Raw genomic sequence first — 20,755 nt, forward strand, 5'->3', positions numbered from 1 at the left:
TGTTCATTGTTTGTAAAGTTCAAACAGTGGTGAGGAGGAACTATTTATAGTTTGCCGATTAGGGCAAGGACTCAAGAGCTAAGTGCGACCGCACAATTTTGTGTGCGGTCCATACTCCTTTACCTGTTACAAATTACTCTTTTGATGATCTGCGGTCCGCACATTTTTTAGTGCGGGCGCAAATTTTTGTGCGGACCGCACATTTCCTTGTGCGGCCGCACTTTGGCCATTTCTCTGACATGCACAACTTCAGAGAGTTTGCAATTTCTGATCTTCAGTTGTGTGGCAGAAACAAGAATTGTGTGGCCACAACAAGAATTGTGCGGCCGCAGATCCCTTTCTGTTGTGGCCTTCAAAATTGTGCGATCCGCACAATAAATGTGCGGTTCGCACTTTTTTCACACTTAGCCACTTTTTCTGAGCACAGTTCTTGCAAAGCACACTTATTCCTGCAACACACTTCAAAATCAGTTAGCACAAAACAAGACCTATCTAAAGAAGAAGAAAAAGGAAAAGAAAAAGAAACATGGGTTACCTCCCAAGAAGCACCTGATTTAACGTCACAACACGATGCAGATTACCATCAATCACTTGAAATGAATCACTGCCACTACGTGGCCATCACCAACTTTTCCCAGATAGTGCTTCACTCGGTGACCATTGACTCTAAACACTTCATCATTTTTATTCTTCAAGTCCAATGCACCAAAAGGTGTCACACCCACAATTTCAAAGGGACCACTCAATTTGGATTTCAACTTTTCGGGAAACATCTCCAATCGTGAGTTGAACAACAAAACAAGATCTCCCACCTTGAATTCCCTGTTTCGGATGTATTTGTCATGAAGGTACTTCATTCTTTCTTAGCACAAGGACGAACTTACATATGCATGGTACTGAAATTAATCTAATTCATTCAAATGTGCAACCCGCAAGGTGGCAGCTATATCCCAATCAAGATTTAACTTCTTTAAAGCCGACATGGCCTTGTGCTCAAGTTCCACTGGAATATGACAAGCTTTGCCAAACACCAACCGGTATGGAGATATCCCGATAGGAGTTTTGAAAGCAGTTCTATAAGCCCATAGTGCATCATCAAGCTTCTTTGACCAATCCGTCAGATTAGCATGCACTGTTTCAGACAAAATACTCTTTATCTCCCGGTTGGAGACTTCCACTTGACCACTTGCTTGAGGGTGATAGGGAGTCGTAACTTTATGAGTGACACCATACTTGCTAAGAAATGTGTCAAAAGCTTTGTTACAAAAATGCGACCCCCCATCGCTTATGATAGCCCGCGGAGTGCCAAACCTTGTGAAAATGTTCTTGTTCAAAAATGCCACCACACTTCTTGCTTTATTGTTGGGTAGATCAATGGCCTCAACCCATTTTGACATATAATCAATAGCTACCAAGATGTACGTGTTTCCACAAGAATTCACATCGAAAATATCAATCTCCAAAATGGTGGTGAGGGGCATTTCATTTTTCTTTGAGATTCCACCGGCCCTTTGACATTCATCACAACGCTTGACGAGATCACTTGCATCCTTGTAAAGAGTGGGCCAATAGAAACTGTAACTTAACACTTTGGTCGTCGTTCTTGCTCCACCATAGTGACCACCATATGGCGAAGAATGACAAGCCCCAAGAATTTCACATTGTTCCTCCTCCGGTACACATCTTCTAATCACTCCATCCGTACAAATCCGGAAAAGGTACGGTTCATCCTAATAATACTCTTGACAATCCCGTTTGAGCTTCTTCCTTTGGTTTGAAGAGAACTCATCCAGAATAATACCACTCACAAGAAAATTTGCTAGATCCGCGAACCATGGCATCTCTTTTATTGAAATGGCTAAGAGTTGCTCATCGGAAAAGGAGTCATTGATTTCAAGGACATCATGCGGCATCCCCTCCTCCTCCAAGCGAGACAAGTGATCCGCCACTTCGTTTTCACTGCCCTTGCGGTCTTGGATGTCTAGATCGAACTCTTGAAATAAAAGCACACATCTTATTAACCGAGACTTTGAATCTTTCTTGCTCATAAGGTACCGAAGTGCCGCATGATTCGAGTGGACAATCACCTTTGTACCCATCAAGTACGGGCGGAACTTCTCCATAGCAAAAACAATAGCAATGAGCTCTTTTTCGGTCACAGTATAATTGACTTGGGTATCATTCATTGTCTTACTAGCATAGTAGACCGGATGAAAGATCTTATTGATACGTTGCCCCAAAACTTCTCCAACTGCCACATCACTAGCATCACACATGAACTCAAAATGAATGCTCCAATTCGGGGAGGTGATAATAGGAGTAGTTATCAACTTGAACTTGAGTAATTCGAATGCTCTCATGCAATCATCATTGAAGTGAAATTTAGTATCTTTCTCCAAAAGCTTGCACAAGGGGTTCATCACCTTGGAAAAATCCTTTATGAAACACCGGTAGAACCACGCGTGACCCAAACAACTTCTCACGCCCTTCACAGATGTTGGAGGTGGAAGTTTAGAAATCACCTCTATTTTTGCATTGTCGACCTCAATCCCCTTCTTTGAAATCTTGTGGCCAAGGACAATACCCTCCTTGACCATGAAATGGCATTTCTCCCAATTCAATACCAAGTTCGTCTCTTCACTTCTTGCCAAGACCTTATCCAAATTTGCCAAGCAATCATCAAAGGAATCCCCGACTACCGAGAAGTCATCCATGAAAACTTCAAGGTAATCCTCTATCATATTCGTAAAGATCGCCATCATACACCGTTGGAAAGTTGCCGGTGCATTGCATAAGCCAAATGGCATCCGCTTGAATGCGAAAGTGCCATAGGGACAAGTGAAGGCTGTTTTCTCTTGATCTTCCGGGGCAATAAGGATTTGATTGTAGCCTGAATATCCATCTAGAAAGCAATAGAACGCCCGATCGGCCAACTGATCAAGCATTTGGTCAAGAAAGGGTAGTGGGAAATGGTCTTTCCTCGTGATTTTATTTAGCTTTCGATAGTCCATGCACACTCTCCATCTGGTCACCGTTCTTGTTGGAATCAACTCGTTCTAATCATTGGTGACCACAGTTATGCCTCCCTTATTCGAAACACATTACACCGGAGAAGTCCATGAACTGTCAGAAATGGGGTAGACAACCCCGGCATCTAACCACTTTATGATCTCCTTTTTGACCACCTCTTACATTGTTCATTGAGTCTCCTTTGATGTTCAATGGAGGGTTTGGCATTTTCCTCCAAATTAATCTTGTGCATGCAAAATGTGAGGGCTTATTCCCCGAATATCCGTCAAAGTCCACCTGATAGCTTTCTTCCTCTTGTGGAGCACCGCAAATATAGAGTCAACCTGCATGTTAGTCAAACAAGAGGAAAGAATAACCGGTAAAGCAGAACAAGGGCCAAGAAATTCATATCTGAGATGTGGAGGCAATGGCTTCAACTCCAAGATAGGAGGCTCTTCAATTAAAGGCTTTGTAGGAGGAGTTTTCCTATTTTTGAGATCCAAGGAAAGTTTCCGAGGTGCATAATTGTATGACCCCATCCCTTGCAAAAACATTACACATTCCATGAAGCCATCCATTTTCTCATCATAAAATTTTAGCATAACGGCCTCCAATATGTCACCCACATTAATCGTGACACTTGTATCATCAATAATAACATTGGTCACCAAGTTCACGAACGAACATACTTCATTGCTATTCGGTTGCCTCATAGATTTGCACACGTGGAACACCGCCTTTTCATCACCCACCCGAAAAGTGAGTTTACCAACTTCCACATCAATAAGACCTTTCTCGTAGCAAGGAAAGGTCTACCAAGAATAATCGGCACCTCATAGTCCACTTCACAATCAAGAATAACAAAATCCATCGGAAGAATGAATTTATCAACACGAACCAACACATCATCAATTATACCCAACGGTCTCTTCATGGTACGATCCGCCATTTGTAATCTCATAGATGTGAGTCTTGGTTGCCCAATTCCCAAAGTCTTGAAAATCGAATAGGGCATCAAATTGATACTTACCCCAAGATCACAAAGAGCTTTAGCAAAGTCGGCACTTCCAATGGTACAAAGGATTGTGAAAGCGCCGGAATCTTCCAATTTAGGAGCCATTGAATGCACAATTACACTCACTTGATGAGTCATCTTTATAGTTTCACAATTCATCGACCGCTTCTTTGTCACCAAGTCCTTCATGAATTTTGTATAACAGGCCATTTGCTCCAAAGCCTCAACTAATAGCACATTTATAGAGAGACTCTTCATCATATCAAAGATCTTCTTGAATTGATTCTCGCCATTTTTCTTGGCAAGCCTTTGAGGGTATGGAGGAGGAGGCCTTGGCATTGGTGCCTTAGTCTTTGGCACTACTAGTTTCGGTATGTCAACAATGTGCTCCCTAGGCGGGTTCACTTCCTCTTGAATATCCTCCACATTGTCATCAATATCAATTCTTACTTCATCATTTGCTTGCACTACATTGTTCGGGATCTCATCTTCTTGTACCATTTGCTCATCATCCACAATTTTCCTTTAACTTGAGGTGGGTGAATCCCCACCTTTTTCACTCCTTGTAGTAACAGCCATGGCATGTCCCGTGTTGTTCCCACCCTTTGGGTTTACCACCGTGTCACTTGGTAGTGTCCCCCTAGGACGAGTATTTAAAGCTTGCGAGATTTTCCCCAATTGAACTTCCAAATTGCGAATTGAAGTGTTGTGAGAGGCTAGTTGGGCATCGGAGTTGGCATTCTTCTCCATCATTTGTTTGAACATGTTCTCAATTCGTCCTATCTCATTGTTGGAAGATCTTGAACCATGGGAAAGATAAGAAGGCGGGTTGCTCGGTTGTTGATACATCGGGGGCCTTTGAAAGCCTGACCCCCGATTTCCTTGGTTATTGTTCCATCCCCCTTGGTTGTTGCCTCCTCAATATCCTTGACTATTGCCACTCCAATTGCCTTGGTTATTTTGACCATTCCAATTCCCTTGGTTTTTTTTATTGTTCCAATTCCCTTGATTACCATGAGGTCGCCATTGTTGTTGATTCGGGCCTTGAGAGTTATTTCTTTGCCCTTGGAAATTGTTCACATATTGTACTTCCTCCTCTTGGTTTAAGATTCATCTTGCACATAATGTTCTGCACGGTTTTGCACTTGAGGACCCTTTTGCCTTCTCTTGTTTACCATCATATTAACTCCCTCTATTGCATTGACTTGCTTAGGATCTTGCACTTATTGAAGTTGAGCCTTGGCTAATTGATTCATTATGGTGGTCAACTCGGCAATTGCTTGCCCATGATCATGCAATTCTTTATGTAGGTGAATCACGTTTGGATCACCTTGAGAAATATTTGCTCTACTTTGCTATGCCGATGAAGTATCCGCCATTTTATCTAAGATCTCACAAGCTTCCGCATATGGCGTTGTGATGAAATTTCCACCGGCAAGTTGGTTGACCACGCATTGATTGGTAGTATTGATCCATCTGTAGAAAGTTTGTTAAATCATAGCCTCTGTCATGTCATTGTTTGGGCATTCTTTCACCATAGTTCGGTACCTCTCCCATATTTCATGCAATGACACATTGGGTTCTTGTTTGAATTCTAGAATCTCGTCTCTAAGAGTAGCCATATGCCCAGGAAAAAAGAACTTGGAAATAAATTTCTCCGCCAATTCATCCCATGTATGGATAGAATAGTTTGGCAACCTTTCTAACCAATCCAAGGCTTTTCCCCATAGAGAGAAAGGAAATAGCCTCAACCTTAAAGCATACTCGGAGACGTTTGTCTGTTTACTCTCCCAGCAAGTGTCCACAAATCCTTTCAAGTGTTTGTACGCATTTTGATTCGGAGCCCCGGTGAAGAATCCACGTTGCTCTAGCAATGTGAGCATAACATTTGTGATTTAAAAGTTGTCCTCCCTAATGCGGGACGGGACTATGGCACTTGCATACCCTTCATTCGGCAACACCCGGTGTGGAGCCGCTCTTGGTGGAGGTGGGGGTGGAACAGGAACGTTGTCTTGAGGCGGTCGACCTCGTCTATTTGCTTGAGGTTCAGGAGGAACCTCTTCAACTTAGTCATCTTCCATGTCCACATCCCCCAAGGGCATGTTTCCGAGAGGATCATTGTTATTGAGAGCCATTATTTCACCTACAATTGTTTCAACAAAAAGATTTGTAACTCATAAGGAAAAGAAGACAATTCTCACACAAAACCAAATATATAGCTAAATCCGTTTTTATGCTCCCCGGCAACGGTGCCAAAAATTAATCTCGTCCAAGTCACACCTCTATTCGGGGTGGTGAAACGGTCGATTGCAATAATAATACCCAACAAGGAGTCGGGATCGAATCCACAGGGAGCTGAGATGGGATTAGTGGTATATATTTGGATAAAGCGCGTGAAGTATCTTGGTTGCACTTCCACAAATATGGTTTTGTTTTTACTTCTAAAATTACGTTAAGGATTACAATTCTAAAGATATAAAACTAGAGAATATTATTTTTGGATGGTTTTCAAATATATAAAAAGTCCTAGAGGTATGACCTTCACCTAGGTGTTTGCCTAACGGGTTATAAACTTTAAAGCTAATTTTGTTGGTTGGGGTATATTATAGCAATCAACACTCAAATACCCACTCAATACCTCTCGGTAAGAGAATGATTTTGTCCAATTTGGCTTTCTCAAGTCCAAATGGGTATTGAACAAAATAGTTGATAAAATGCTCAAGTCGGGTTTTACTATCTCTAGGTTCAACCCTTTAATTGGGACTATCAATCTCTTGATTTTATCCTAAATTCTTGTTAGCCAAGTTTTTCTAGACTAAGTCTCTCTTTCTTAAGTAGAGACAAAGTCAAATAGGCATAAACTAATATTTACAACCATTAATTCTACAATTAAAGGCAGAAATAAGGCTAAATAATTAACATCCAACCATAAATAAGCCATAAATCAAACACCCATTAGGTTCACACACTAGGGTTGGGTCACAACCCTAGCTAAAAATCTAGCTAATCATAATGGGTATAGAGGAAAATAGAGAAAAAAAGATGATAAAACTCATATTGCAAGATTAAAAGATAAAAATCCAATGTTAAATCACCAAAGCAAGCTAAAGTTGTCTAAAGGGGTAAAGAGAAACTGCTACAGTACTTTCAATATTCAAAACTTGACCTAATTTCGTGAAAGTAGTCTATTTATACAAAGCTGGAATTTTCGGACAAAACTGCCTTTTCGGAGGTTTTGCGGCCGCACAATTATATGTGCGGTCCGTACTTCTCTTCAAATCTTGACAGGAGTTGACTTTTCGGCCGCACAATTCTGGATTGCGGCCGCATATCTCATATTCTGTGGTCTGTACAATTCTGGGTGCAGCCGCACTGGGCTCTTCTGTGGACTGCACATTTCCTGAGTGCGATCGCATAGCTGTTTCTGCGGCCGCACAATTAATGTGCGGTCCGCATTTCTTCTTGAGCTTGAAATGAAATTCTCTAAACTTTGGCTCTTACGTAGCTTCTGCGGCCGCACAATAAATGTACGGTCCGCACTTTGCATTGGGGCTCTGTTGATTCTCCTTCACATTCTGCGGCCGCAGATAAAAATCCGCGGTCCGCACTTGAGCTTCTGTGCCTGATTTTTGTCCTTGTTCAGATCACTCCTCCTTGAGTTGGATTTTATCGTAGTGGCTCATTTTCTAATACTCCTACAGGAAAGCATATTTCATCAGTTTTAGGAATATAATTAGCCACTTTTGGACTAAAACGAAAGCTAAAAGGCGCTAATAAGTAATCACAATTCCCACTTATCACCATACAACCTCCATAACCACCACCCATATACATCTCCCAGTTTCCTCCAATGTAAGTTTACCCATAGTCTTGGTAGAAATGAGTCTACAGGACCATGCACTAACATTAACGATGGATATAGAGAATTAAGACGTGATAATCATGATTCAAAATTTGGCGTACATAGCTCAAATTGTTACGGAGGGGATGAGGATGGGGGTCGACCTCTACAACCAGTATCTGTGGGTAATTCATCCACCATCATCCCTAACCAACCACCAACACACAACATCACTCCCACCATTGTACCCTCAACCACCTTAGATACACCCACATAGTCATTACCCAACACCACAACAAACAATGGAATTTTCATTTTACCTACCACAACTACCTGTTCACTCCCTTGTTCCATAGATTCAACCATGTGCAGTGATAGCAATGCCCACACCACTATATGTACAAACATCACCATACCAACCAGTCACACCTTCAACGAGTCCACTACCATCACCCCTTCATCCTCCCAACAAACTCGAAGAAATAGCACAACTAGAGGTGGCTGCAACAATGGCGGATATAAGGGAAACACGACCAATCCTATGCTTACTCAGCAAGAACATGTACTACACCCTCAAAGAACAGTTCGAAATAAAAGTAGTAATTATCTGCCCGCATGAGCTAAAAAGTTGTTCCCTAAATATAAGGCCAACAACCAATCCAAATGTAGGAAAATATGGGATAGTGATGATTCCTTCAATGACCCAGATGACGGAGACACATGTGGAGGGGACACAACACCCTACACCTCGACAAGCACGCAGTAGAACCATGCAGATTATCATTTGGAATTGTAGGAGAGCACAATCCCTAAATTTTCGTAGAAACTTTAAATCACTCCTCAATTATCATCAACCAACACTTGTGGTACTACTGGAGATTCATATGCAGAATTACACTCATCTACGTGATGACTTTGGGTTTAACAGCATGGCTCAAGCACCAGCGGATGGTCAGTCAGGAGGAATAGCTTTGTTGTGGCATAGTGAACAACTAATTTTAGACCAAGTGGCCGTTACATATCAGAAAATACATTCCATAATCCATAGTATAGGTACCACCCAATTCCCATACTTGGTTATTTTCTACTATGCGAAAAACAACTTAGGTGCACGTAACATTCTTTGGAAAAACATGCAAACAAAACATGATACTATACAACTGCCATGGTTAGTAGGGGAGATTTTAATGAAGTAGTAAGAGCATCTGAAAAATTTGGTGTTAATTCAATTAGTAATATAAGATGTGATAAATTTTTACGTTATCTTAATCATTGTCAATTAATTGATATGGGCTATACAGGTAGCAAATACACATGGACGAACAAACGTATGTTTAATCATAGGATTCTTGAGCGTTTAGATAGATGTGTTGGGAATTATGAATGGTTTAATAAATTTTCGGACGCATATGTCCAACATCTACCTAGAACATACTCCAAGCATTGCCCGTTATTAATTAATCTACATAAAAATTTCAAACGAGATCGAATCTTCATATTTGAAATAATCTAGACATCCCACCCTCAATTCAACTCACTAATTCAAAATAATTGGATAAACATATTATTAACACCATTAAGGATTTTACTGAAGATGTCCAGGAATGGAACAAACATTTAAAAAAAAAAGACACTTTTAGCTAGACTAAAAGGTATACAAATGTCTCCTAGATACCCTACGAGCATTTTTCTATACTATTTAGATATTAACCTTATAAACAAATATAATGAAATATTGAGACTAGAGGAAGGCTTCTAGAAATTAAAATCGTGAATTAATTGGCTACACGATGGAGATGCGAACACAAAATTCTTCTATTTAACAACTATCCAAAGAAGGAGACAAAACCGCATCACTGCTTTCAAAGATTTAGGGGGTAACTGGATTTTTGAACAAACAAAAATAAATGAAATGGTTGAATCTTATTATCAAACTCTATTTATAACTACTCACACTTACTAATCCAATTCCTATTCAGTTGCACCTTACAACATACTAAATACCAATGATCATCATATACTAAATACCACACTAACTATAACTGAAATTCACACCGCAATAAATTCGTTTAAACCCCTAAAAGCACCAGGACCTGATGGCCTACATTCCTATTTCTACTAAAAATATTGGTCATATATTGCACATTCTGTCACATCCTTTTGCTATGAAGTTTTCACTAACAAATACCTTCCTCCAATAGTAAACAAAACGTTTCCGTGTCTCATTCCAAAAATTCCGCATTCGTCTTCAATTACCCAATATAGACCCATTGGCCTTTGTAATACTCTTTATAAAATCATAACAAAAATTATTGTTAATAGGATCAAGCCTCTATTAAAAAGCTTATTAGTCCTGAACAATAAGCTTTTCTAAAACAACGTCGTGCTTCTAATAACGCAATTATAGTGAAGGAAATTCTTCATTATTTCAGTCATAAAAAAGGCAAATAAGCAAACTTTCTTTTAAAACTAGATCTTGAAAAAATGTTTGATCAAATGGAGTGGGCGTTCATTAAAGATACATTACATTACTTCAACTTTCCAACCCCATTAATTCACACTAATCATGCCATGCATCACTACTTCATCCATATCCATTCTATTAAATAGACACCCCATCGAATTCTTCATACCTACAAAGGGAATCCGTCAAAGTGATCCACTCTTACCATTAGGAGTGGCAAAAAGGCGGTTCGGGTCGGATATGGTTCGCGTCGAAAGTGCATAATAAAAAAATAGATAAATTATCCGACCCAACCCATATTTAATATGGATAAAAAATGGGTTAACCGGCAGATAATATGGATAACCATATTATCCATGACTTCTTGAGTATGATCACTTTTGGGAGAATTGCTAGTCTCCCAAATTTGAAGAACCCCCAATTTGAGCCTTTACAAATATAAAAGTTAAACCCAATGGTTATCCATTAGTTACCTATTGGTTATCCATTTTCTAACGGATAATATAGTTCTTATCCATATTTGACTCATTTTTAAAAAGTTTATTATCCAACCCATTTTTAGTGGATAATATGGGTGGTTAACTGTTTTTAACTATTTTGCCATCACTACTTACCATATATATTTATTTTATGCATGGAATGATTATCCCGCCAAATTCATGGAGCTGTTGATTATAAACAATGGATTCCAGTCCAATTGTCACATCGTGGACCATCTATCTCACACTCACTCTTTGTTGATGATATCACTCTGACTTTACGTCTCAAAACTAACAGTCTTCATATAATCATTGATATTCTTAATACTTTTACTCACGAATCAGGGTAAAAAATAAATTACGCAAAGTCAAAAATATTCTTCTTTAAAAATACCACTCCTCATGATAAGCAGACTGTCCTTACTTCATTTAGTATGAAAGAAAGTGTCAAATTTGGTAAATATCTAGGTTTCCCTTTATTCACTCAAAGACCCCTCAAAGGTGATTACCAATTTATCCTAGATAATTTTAAAACAAGGCTAGCGGGATGAAAAATAAATATACTAAGTATGGCAGGGCGAAGTACTTTAATTAAGTCCACATTAAACTCAATTTCAAATCATGTTATGCAAATTATCAAACTTTCGCACAATATCATAAATTTTATGGAAAGGTACCAAAGAAACTTTTTGTGGGGTACAACTCAAAGCAAAAGGAAACTACACCTCCTAAAATAGAACACTATACAACAATCAAAGGAGGGGGAGGGGGAGGGGGGAGGTTGGGTATTCATAACTTAACTCTAAAAAATAGTGCTATACTAGGCGCCCTAGCTTGGCGATTGTTCACATCGCCAACAACATTATGGGCTTCTATACTCATCAATAAATACTCAATGAAAACTAATCATCATCAATTTTCTAATATATGGAAAGCTGTCAAATTGGGCTGGCAATTTTGCCAACAAGGACTACTATGGCACATTGCCAATGGACAACATAATCGTTTTTGGACGGAGCCTTGGATTGGCCCACATATCATACTTAGGAACATTATTGAAGGCCCACTACCAAACAACGAACATAGCTCAACAATTGAGCAACATTTGACGCAACAAATGGTAAACATCAATGCCTTACCCTTTGAACTACCACTAACTATTATAAACGAAATGCGCAAAATTTATGTGCAACCATTACATAATCCACAAGATTATGACCAACTAATCTGGGGACTAACACCTAACAAAAAATTTACAGTGAATTTCTTGTACAATAAGCTATAAAATAATCAGGTAGTCCAAAATTTTAAATTGATCTGGGCATTACAGTTGTCACCCAAGATTAAGTACTTTCTTTGGTTGATAGGGTACAATCGCCTACCAACAATTACATATTTTTATAAACTTCACATTACTACATCCTCGCTATGCCCTATTTGTCACCAAAATGAGGAAACAATTGCACATATATTATTCAAGTGCCCAAAGCACAATCCATATGGCATATCTTGGGAATCACCACTATCATGCAAATACTGGGATATAATGATGACTTACCAATACATGATATTCACACCCTCATTCATTCTACCCACCCATTGCCATCTCAGATCCGAGCAAAATTACTCTTACCATATACACTTTGGCACATCTAACATTGTCGCAATAAGAAGCTTTTTGAAAACATTAAAACAGATCATTCCCTTCATCATATCCTATCTCAAGCGGTAGGATACCACTATATAATCCAACAGAATGTTACACGGCCACAAATAAAAATTTTGTACATCAAATGGGAACTGCCTACTGGAGGAACCATTAAACTTAATACATATGGCTCATACACTGACATGCCTCCTGGATATGGGCTGGGAGAGGTTTTCCGCAACTCAACAGGCAACTGGATGCTAGGGTTTACTGGAAGCAGGCCAACAGGAGACCCTACTACATTGAAACTTTGCGCTTTGCTACAAGGATTGCACATTGCTTGGAGACATAAATTAATACCACTAGAAATCAATATGGACTCTATCGAGGTAAAATTTATGCTACAAAACAATAACATGCACTACTCATCTCTCCTATTTGAATGCAGGAACTTACTCCGCCAACTGGGTAGCCCATGCATTATGCATACATACAGAGAACAGAACCACGTTGCTGATAGCTTAGCCAAATATGGAGCAGTTATGGCTTTGGGAGAGAACCTGAATCTACTCATCCAACTGCCAACTTCTTTGCAAAACGAACTAAGTGCAGATCAACAAGGCACTATCTACTTCAGAAAAACTACTACTTCTGCACCTATTGCTTCTATTTTTTTTTATTTAGATGCACCATCTACTGGATGTACTAGCGTGGAACCTGATAGGAATCAGCACAGCAACTTACCTATATCCTCTTTTTGTAATACAGGGCAAAGCTGGCCCAACGCTCCTTGTAATGTTAACTGCATTTAATATAAAGTAATTTTGTCGGTTGACCAAAAAAAGAAAAATAGGAGTACAAGTCCACGACGTGCGCCTGTCAACAAAAAACACGAAAAAAGATTGTTTACAATTACTTGAAGTTAACACAAATGGTTAAACAAAAAATTAATCAAAACCAAATAAACTCAAGTATATACTAAACATCTGCAAAATCCATATGCCCATATTTCGTATCGTTAAAGGGGAAGTCCAGTGCACAAAGTTTTTCGCATTCATATAGGATGCAAGAAGGCCGTACTTCAAGAAATATGATTTAAATAGCCTACCCTAATGCAAACAATTTGTATCGTTCATTTTCCTGTATATCAATTTGATCAATTTGATCAACTTTTCCTTAACTATAATCATTTGGGATTATTACACAAAAGCCAGCCGAATTCATGGTTTATACATATTTTATATATTAACCGGCTATTTTGAGTTTAAACGGTTAGGGCTCAGGATATTCAGATTAATTCTTCTAATCATTTTAGGTGGAAATGACACCAGCTAGCTACTTTTAAGCATGTTCTTTAAAATATATCCATAATTTACAATATATTTAAAAATTAATCAATTTCGCTCAAATTTCAGGACACGGCCTCCTAGAGTTTAAACCTCAAAATTCAAACTTAAGGACATCGTGTCCTGAAGTTCAAAAATTATGTCCAGAAGTTCGAATCTTATGTCCTGAATTTTAAATTAGTAGTTCAGAAATTCAGGACACTTAGTCCTGAATTTTAAATTAGCAGCTCAAAAATTCAGGATGCTAAATCGTGAATTTCCAAATTCAGGATACTTAATCTTGAAATTTAGATAAATTAACTAATTTTTAAATATATTGTACATTCTGAATATATTTTAGATAAGGAATTTAAAAGTGGCTATTGCCTTGTATTGAACGCGAAAGACCGTGGCCCAACTTTGACTTTCTATTAAGTATAAATATAAATATAAATATTGTTTTCCAAAATATAAGGGAAAACAAGAAAAATCAAAAGGCTAAATTTGTACTGAAAGATTTCACCCAAAGCGCGATTACAAGAATGGATGAAAAATGTCAATATATTTGGGTTCATTAATACTACTTTTATCTACAAAGATTACAACTTTTTCACAGTTGGTAAGCTAATCATTCTTTAATATCTTCACCTGTTCGCTCTTCATCTCAAACATTTAGTTTAATCTTCATTTTTGAATTGGTCTTTTGTTTTTTCTGTTTAATTTTGTAATTAAAGCATTCATTAAACACTGATTATTCTACTCAATCATGCTCATTTTGTATATGTAATATTTTAGGAATAGTTCTCTATTTTTCTTTATTTAGCATTATCTAGTCATATGTAGGTACCGAATTTCAAAATTTTTGATTCCCACTTGAAATCCGTAGTAGAATTTGAGATTTTGGCCTTGTTCTGTTGTTTTCATTCTTTAAAATGAAGTGGGTTCGTCTTAAAAAATGATTCGTTGGAGTGATTTGTTCTGTTAGATTTTGATGATTGAAATATGTTATTAGAAGATTCTAGAAGAGTTGCTTTGTTTTGGGGATAAAAAAATTTCAGCTTTGAGAATCTTTTACTGGGTTTAGAAAGCTTGTGTGTATTGTTACATAGATAATGGCAGCAAAGCCATTGAATAATATCTGGATTAGGAGGCAGCAATGCCCTTGTGGAGATTGGAAGTGTTACATTAAAGCCGATGGAGATGATCAAGCAGCAAATGTTTCTCTAATGACGAAGAGTGAAACAGCATCGTCTTCGTCCCAATATGATGTCTTTACTCCATATGTTGGTCAGATATTTAAAAGTGACGATGAAGCATTTGAATATTATAGCAACTTTGCTAGGAAGAACGGGTTTTCTATTAGGAAAGCGCGATCAACAGAAAGCCAGAATTTGGGGATCTATAGAAGGGATTTTGTGTGTTATCGGTCTGGATTCAATCAACCAAGGAAAAAGGCCAATGTGGAACACCCTCGGGACAGGAAATCAGTACGGTGTGGATGTGATGCGAAGCTCTACTTGACAAAAGAAATTGTTGATGGCGTAGCACAATGGTATGTTTCTCAGTTCAGTAATGTTCATAACCATGAATTATTGGAAGATGATCAAGTTAGACTACTTCCTGCATATCGAAAAATCCAAGAGGCTGACCAGGAACGGATTCTTTTGCTGTCCAAAGCTGGTTTTCCTGTCAATCGGATAGTGAAGGTGCTGGAATTAGAGAAAGGAGTTCAACCAGGTCAGTTGCCTTTCATAGAAAAAGATGTCAGAAATTTTGTCAGGACGTGTAAGAAAACCGTTCAGGAGAATGATGCTTTGATCACAGAGAAAAGGGAAAATGATCTTTTGGAGCTTCTTGAGACTTGCAAAGCATCAGAACAAAAGAATGTGGGGTTCGTTTACAGTTATACTACTAATGAAAATGGCAGAGTAGAAAACATCGCGTGGTCTTATGGACACTCTCTTCGTGCATATTCTTTATTTGGTGATGTCGTCACTTTTGACACCACATACCGGTCTATCACCTATAATATGGTCCTTGGTGTGTGGTTTGGAATTGATAATAATGGGAATGCAATTTTTCTTGGATGCGTTCTGCTGCAAGATGAGACATCACAGTCATTCTCTTGGGCCTTAAAGGTTAGGACAAGAATGCTTATGCTATTTTTGCACCTGTAATCATGTTTATCTTAACAGTTGCTTTTTTTCTTTTATGCAGTCTTTTGTTCGATTCATGAGAGGAAAACAACCGCAGACAATTGTGACTGATATAGATTCAGGGCTAAGAGATGCTATAGCAAGCGAGATGCCTAACACTAAGCATGTTATATGTATATGGCAAGTTCTCTCAAAATTATCTAGTTGGTTCTCTTTGCCCCTTGGATTACAGTATCCAGATTTTAAATCTGAGTTTGATATGTTGTGTCGACTGGAAAATGTAGAGGACTTTGAGCATCAATGGAATCATCTGGTTGCTCGATTTGGAGTTGGTTCAGATAAGCACATTGCTCTACTTCTCTCTTATCGAACATCCTGGCCAACTTCTTACATGCAGAACTTTTTCCTGGCCCGAACAATGACCATTGAGTATTGGAAATTGATAGAGACATTCATGAAGAATATCTTAAGCCCTCAATCAAGCTTACTGTTATTCTTTGAGCAGGTACAAAATAGCTTTATAATTACTTGACTCTGCTTTTTATGACATGTCTGGTACATGGTTTGATGACAAATTCTGCATATTTTGAACCGTCACAGATTGGTTTAGTTTCCAACTTGGGGAATCACAATAAGGAAAAACGACTTTATATGCCTGCTAAGACTTGCCTTCCTCTTGAAGAACATGCAAGGAGTGTTCTTACGCATTATGCGTTCAATGTCATGCAGCATGAGATTATGCTATCTATGCAATACGCAATAACAGAAATGGCTAATAGCTCATATCTCGTGAGGCATTACAAGAAAATGGAAGCAGAGTGTCTTGTGATTTGGATACCTGAAGATGAGCAAGTTCACTGCTCTTGTAAGGAATTTGAGCATTCTGGCATTTTGTGCCGGCATTCGATTCGAATGCTAGTATCTAAAAACTACTTCCGAATCCCAGAAAAGTATTTTCCACTTCGATGGAGACTCGAGAGTTCCTTAGCTCCCCTGGATGATTCAGTCGTTCAAAGTAGCGCTAGTGAGTATTCTCAAATTTTCCATGATCTTAGTGGAAGTCTATATTCAGAATCATTCATCTCTAAACAGCGTGTTGATTACGTTAATCGAGAGCTCAAACAGCTCCTTGAGCATGTACAGAATATGCCTACAGTGGATGAAGTTGCTGTAAGTTCAGCACCTATCAATGTGAGTGAACTCTAGCACTTATGATGTATTGCCTGGTGGCTAATTTAGCAACACTAGGGAAGTAAAGCTTTTGGGAAGGAACATTTGAGAAAGAAATTAGACATGAATGTAGTGCAATGAAATGGAATAGATTTACTTTTAGTTTATAGCAAAATATTTACAGTATATATACAAGGCTAAAAATGTATTTGGAGCATATTAGCTTAATTTCTGATTCTGCCCCTTCTAGTTTTTAGTCAGCTGAGAGCTGACCAACCCCAACTAGTATTGAGTATGGTTTCTGCTTTCTGCAAAATGGTTTCTTGAAGGGGGAGCCTTGGAGCAACGATCAAGTTGTCTCCGTGTGACCTATAAGTCACCGGTTCGAGCCGTGGAATCAGCCATTGATGCTTTCATTAGGGGTAGACTGCCTACATCACACCCCCTTAGGATGCGGCCCTTCCCCGGACCCTGCATAAACGCGGTATGCTTTGTGCACCTGGCTGCTCTTTGGTGGAATCAAAATTCAAAACACTATCTTAAAATTTATACCTCTCCTGCACCTTGTTCAGTTCACTTGTTTTCTGGTGTCATTTCTTCCCGTTTAAAAGGGCAGCCCGGTGCATTAAGCTCCCCTTATGTACGGAGTCCGGGGAAGGGCCGGACCACAAGGATCTATTGTACGCAGCCTTACCCTACATTTATGCAAGAGGCTGTTTCCACGGCTCGAATCTGTTCTTCTAGTATAATTCCCTAAATATGTGGTTAATACTATGTATTACAAGCACTGTTTCTTCTCATTTGGACCATAGTTATCTTGTGTGGAGTTAAGTGACTTGTGAAGAGAATCTCGTAGATGTATTCACCATGTTGCTGAGAAGAAAGGAACTTATTTTTTAACTGGTATCCTTATTACTGATTTGATTATAGCCATGCCCTTCTTGGTCCATTGCATTTGGAACTAATTTACTGGGTAGCTAGATATTGCTATTTCTACATCATCATGGATCAGATTTGCATGGATTATGAATGTGTTCTTTGGAGTATTACATGTGAAACTTTTTGAGCTACTTACTGAATGAAGAGAGTTGTTTAATTTTTGCTTTTGATAACGATGGTGTTCGGACCAACTTGTCTTAGGATGTCACAGTTGAGATTTAAACCTATGATCTAAAGCAACTTTTGAACCCCTTCACTATAATACTTGAATTTTTCTTCATGTCGAGAATTTAACAGCTTACATATAACAAAAAAAAGTCATTTTTACCCTATATGCATAGTATAATTTTCCGACGTAGGAGTTCAGTTTGAACCCCTTCATACTGCTTAGTTCCGCCACTGCTTGCGAGCACCTTGGCTATTCCACCGAATATCTGTTATTTCCCACTAGCACAAGTACCAAGTAATTTTTACCTACCGGATTTAGACAGACGATAAGAAATAGTTATAACGACCGAAACCTATAGGGGCTGGATCATCTCCATGTCTAACATCTTGTGTTATTTGATAGCAGTGCCCTAAACTTGGAAATCTGAATTGAAATCCCACTTCTAGCCTAGGTAGTGGCCCTCAAAAATGGTGGATAAGATGTCAAATATCCAGAGATTTGTGCTTGTTGCGACTTATTGTGGGATTTTGAAATAAAAGGTTTGGCACCATTGTCCTTTCATCTTTACTTTCTTCATTGAAGGCAGTTATAGTCAAATATGAAAACAGTTTAGTTTTGGACCAAGACATTGGTGATAATATCAATTAAGAAGCCCGTCCAATTATTTCTTGAAAAATTTGTCTCCCTTAGTCTTTGCTATTTAGTGTGTACTTTATAGCGATAAAACAGAAGTAGCTGAAAAGTCTTTGTCTGTAAAAGTAGATCTTTTCTTCTAATCTCCTTTTAATAGGTGCACCGTCAACAACCACAACAAATCGAGTAAATTCCCACAAGTAAAAATAGGTGCAGTGCCATTTCTTTTTCTTTCTTTTTTTTAATTTCTTTTTATAAAAAAAGTGCCACATGAATTAGCTTTTCATCATATTCTTTGAAAAAACGCCTTTCTCCGAACTCTATACGAAATACTTTGTGCACCGAGTTATCCCTAAATATTATATTATGAATTAATTAACTGTGTCGCATGGACGCAGAGTAACCTAATAGACATGGCAATATAAAATAAAAAAAGAAGGTAAATTTGGAAAAAGTATAAGGCAGAAAGTTAACAGGTGACATGAATCATGATTACATAATTTGATCTACATAGAGTTGTAAATTGTTATAGATAAACCGAAAACATCAATCACCTCCTCCCCCCCCCCCCCCCTTACAAAAGAAAAAATTGGTTAGAAGATTTAAGAAAAATAATTTCAGTATAAAATATCCCACAAAATAATACGTGTAATATTTGGGTGGAGAGAATAGGAAAAATAATCCTCTTAAAATTATGACAGCATTTGGTTGGCCGCATAAGAAAAGATTACGCATGAATAATTAATGCAACGTTCCGTTGACATTGACAATTATTATTATTATAAAAACACGAATAATTTATACTAAATATTGAACGTTTAAAATATCCCCAAAATATTAATTGACTTTTATAACCTTAAATATTTGTATAATTTAAGGATATAATTGTAAATCACCTAAGAATGGAATTCTTTTTCGATTTAAATTACATATATACCGAACCTACAAAGTTGATTTTGGGTCAAATCGTTAACCACTTCTCGGACAATTTGGAATTTTATCTTTAGCCTACTTCTTGGACAACATATGCTTCATATAGTAGCTTTTTCTTTTTGGACAATAGTATACTTCGTTCAGTTATTCTTCTCCGGTTTGTATGAGGTTTAAATTTATTCCATGAATCCATGTAGAAAAAAAATATTAGTCACGAATATTTCATACTAAATATTGAATGACGAAAATATCTCCGAAATATTAATAAATTTTTATGTCCTCCTAAAGATAATTATTTCTTAAAAAATAGAATATAAGATAAAATTAGTAACATAGAATGTTGAACAAAAATATAACATTAAGTGAAATTTGAAACCAACTAATAATAGAAATTTTTAAAGCCATAACATAATTGTGAAATGCCAATGCCACACAAATTCACTTGGACAATAATAACGGTCGCTTGATTGACTTTGATTGAACTGTCAATTCGAATTGCTTTCGATTGTTCAAATAATATAACAATACTTGAAAGAGTAATTTTTTCCCTTAAAAATGAATTATAATATTTAGACTTTCCCTAATTTTAGGAGTCTGAGTTCAATTATAAATTTACAATATTTTGCTAAAAGAGACTTAATTTAAATAGGAATGAATTAATTTAGAGTTTATTAGTGAAGGGAGAAATAGGAACCGCTCCCTATAATTTTTTATAGAGGCAGATTCTCACCTTGAGGCGTGCAGCTGGATGCAAGAGGTCAAGATTAAGAGGACTCTGAACTGTGCTTAGGGTGGAGTTAGACGGTATTGTACGTGAAAGGTTTATTATTTGGTGTAATGGAGTATTATAAACCTTTAATTCTATAACCTCTTGGCTTTTGAGACTATTCACGATCTACTCTTTTGTTTTCTTTTAATGACAAAAAAAAAAATATGTTGGCAGAAATGACTAAATGACTTTTCATCTTTGTTTT

At 37.8% G+C, this 20,755-nt stretch overlaps 1 protein-coding gene across 1 annotated transcript; it reads left to right on the top strand.

Moving 5' to 3' along the window:
- Positions 1 to 14,262: 14,262 nt before the first annotated feature.
- LOC104115927 (putative protein FAR1-RELATED SEQUENCE 10) lies at positions 14,263 to 17,282 on the top strand. The gene is made up of 4 exons (XM_009626657.4): positions 14,263 to 14,400; positions 14,891 to 15,919; positions 15,999 to 16,442; positions 16,538 to 17,282. Exons 1-4 carry the CDS (start codon positions 14,335 to 14,337, stop codon positions 17,141 to 17,143), a joined length of 2,145 nt encoding a protein of 714 aa, XP_009624952.1. The 5' UTR covers positions 14,263 to 14,334; the 3' UTR covers positions 17,144 to 17,282.
- Positions 17,283 to 20,755: the final 3,473 nt, after the last annotated feature.

Source organism: Nicotiana tomentosiformis, chromosome 7, assembly GCF_000390325.3.
Source record: "Nicotiana tomentosiformis chromosome 7, ASM39032v3, whole genome shotgun sequence".
Classification (NCBI taxonomy): domain Eukaryota; kingdom Viridiplantae; phylum Streptophyta; class Magnoliopsida; order Solanales; family Solanaceae; genus Nicotiana; species Nicotiana tomentosiformis.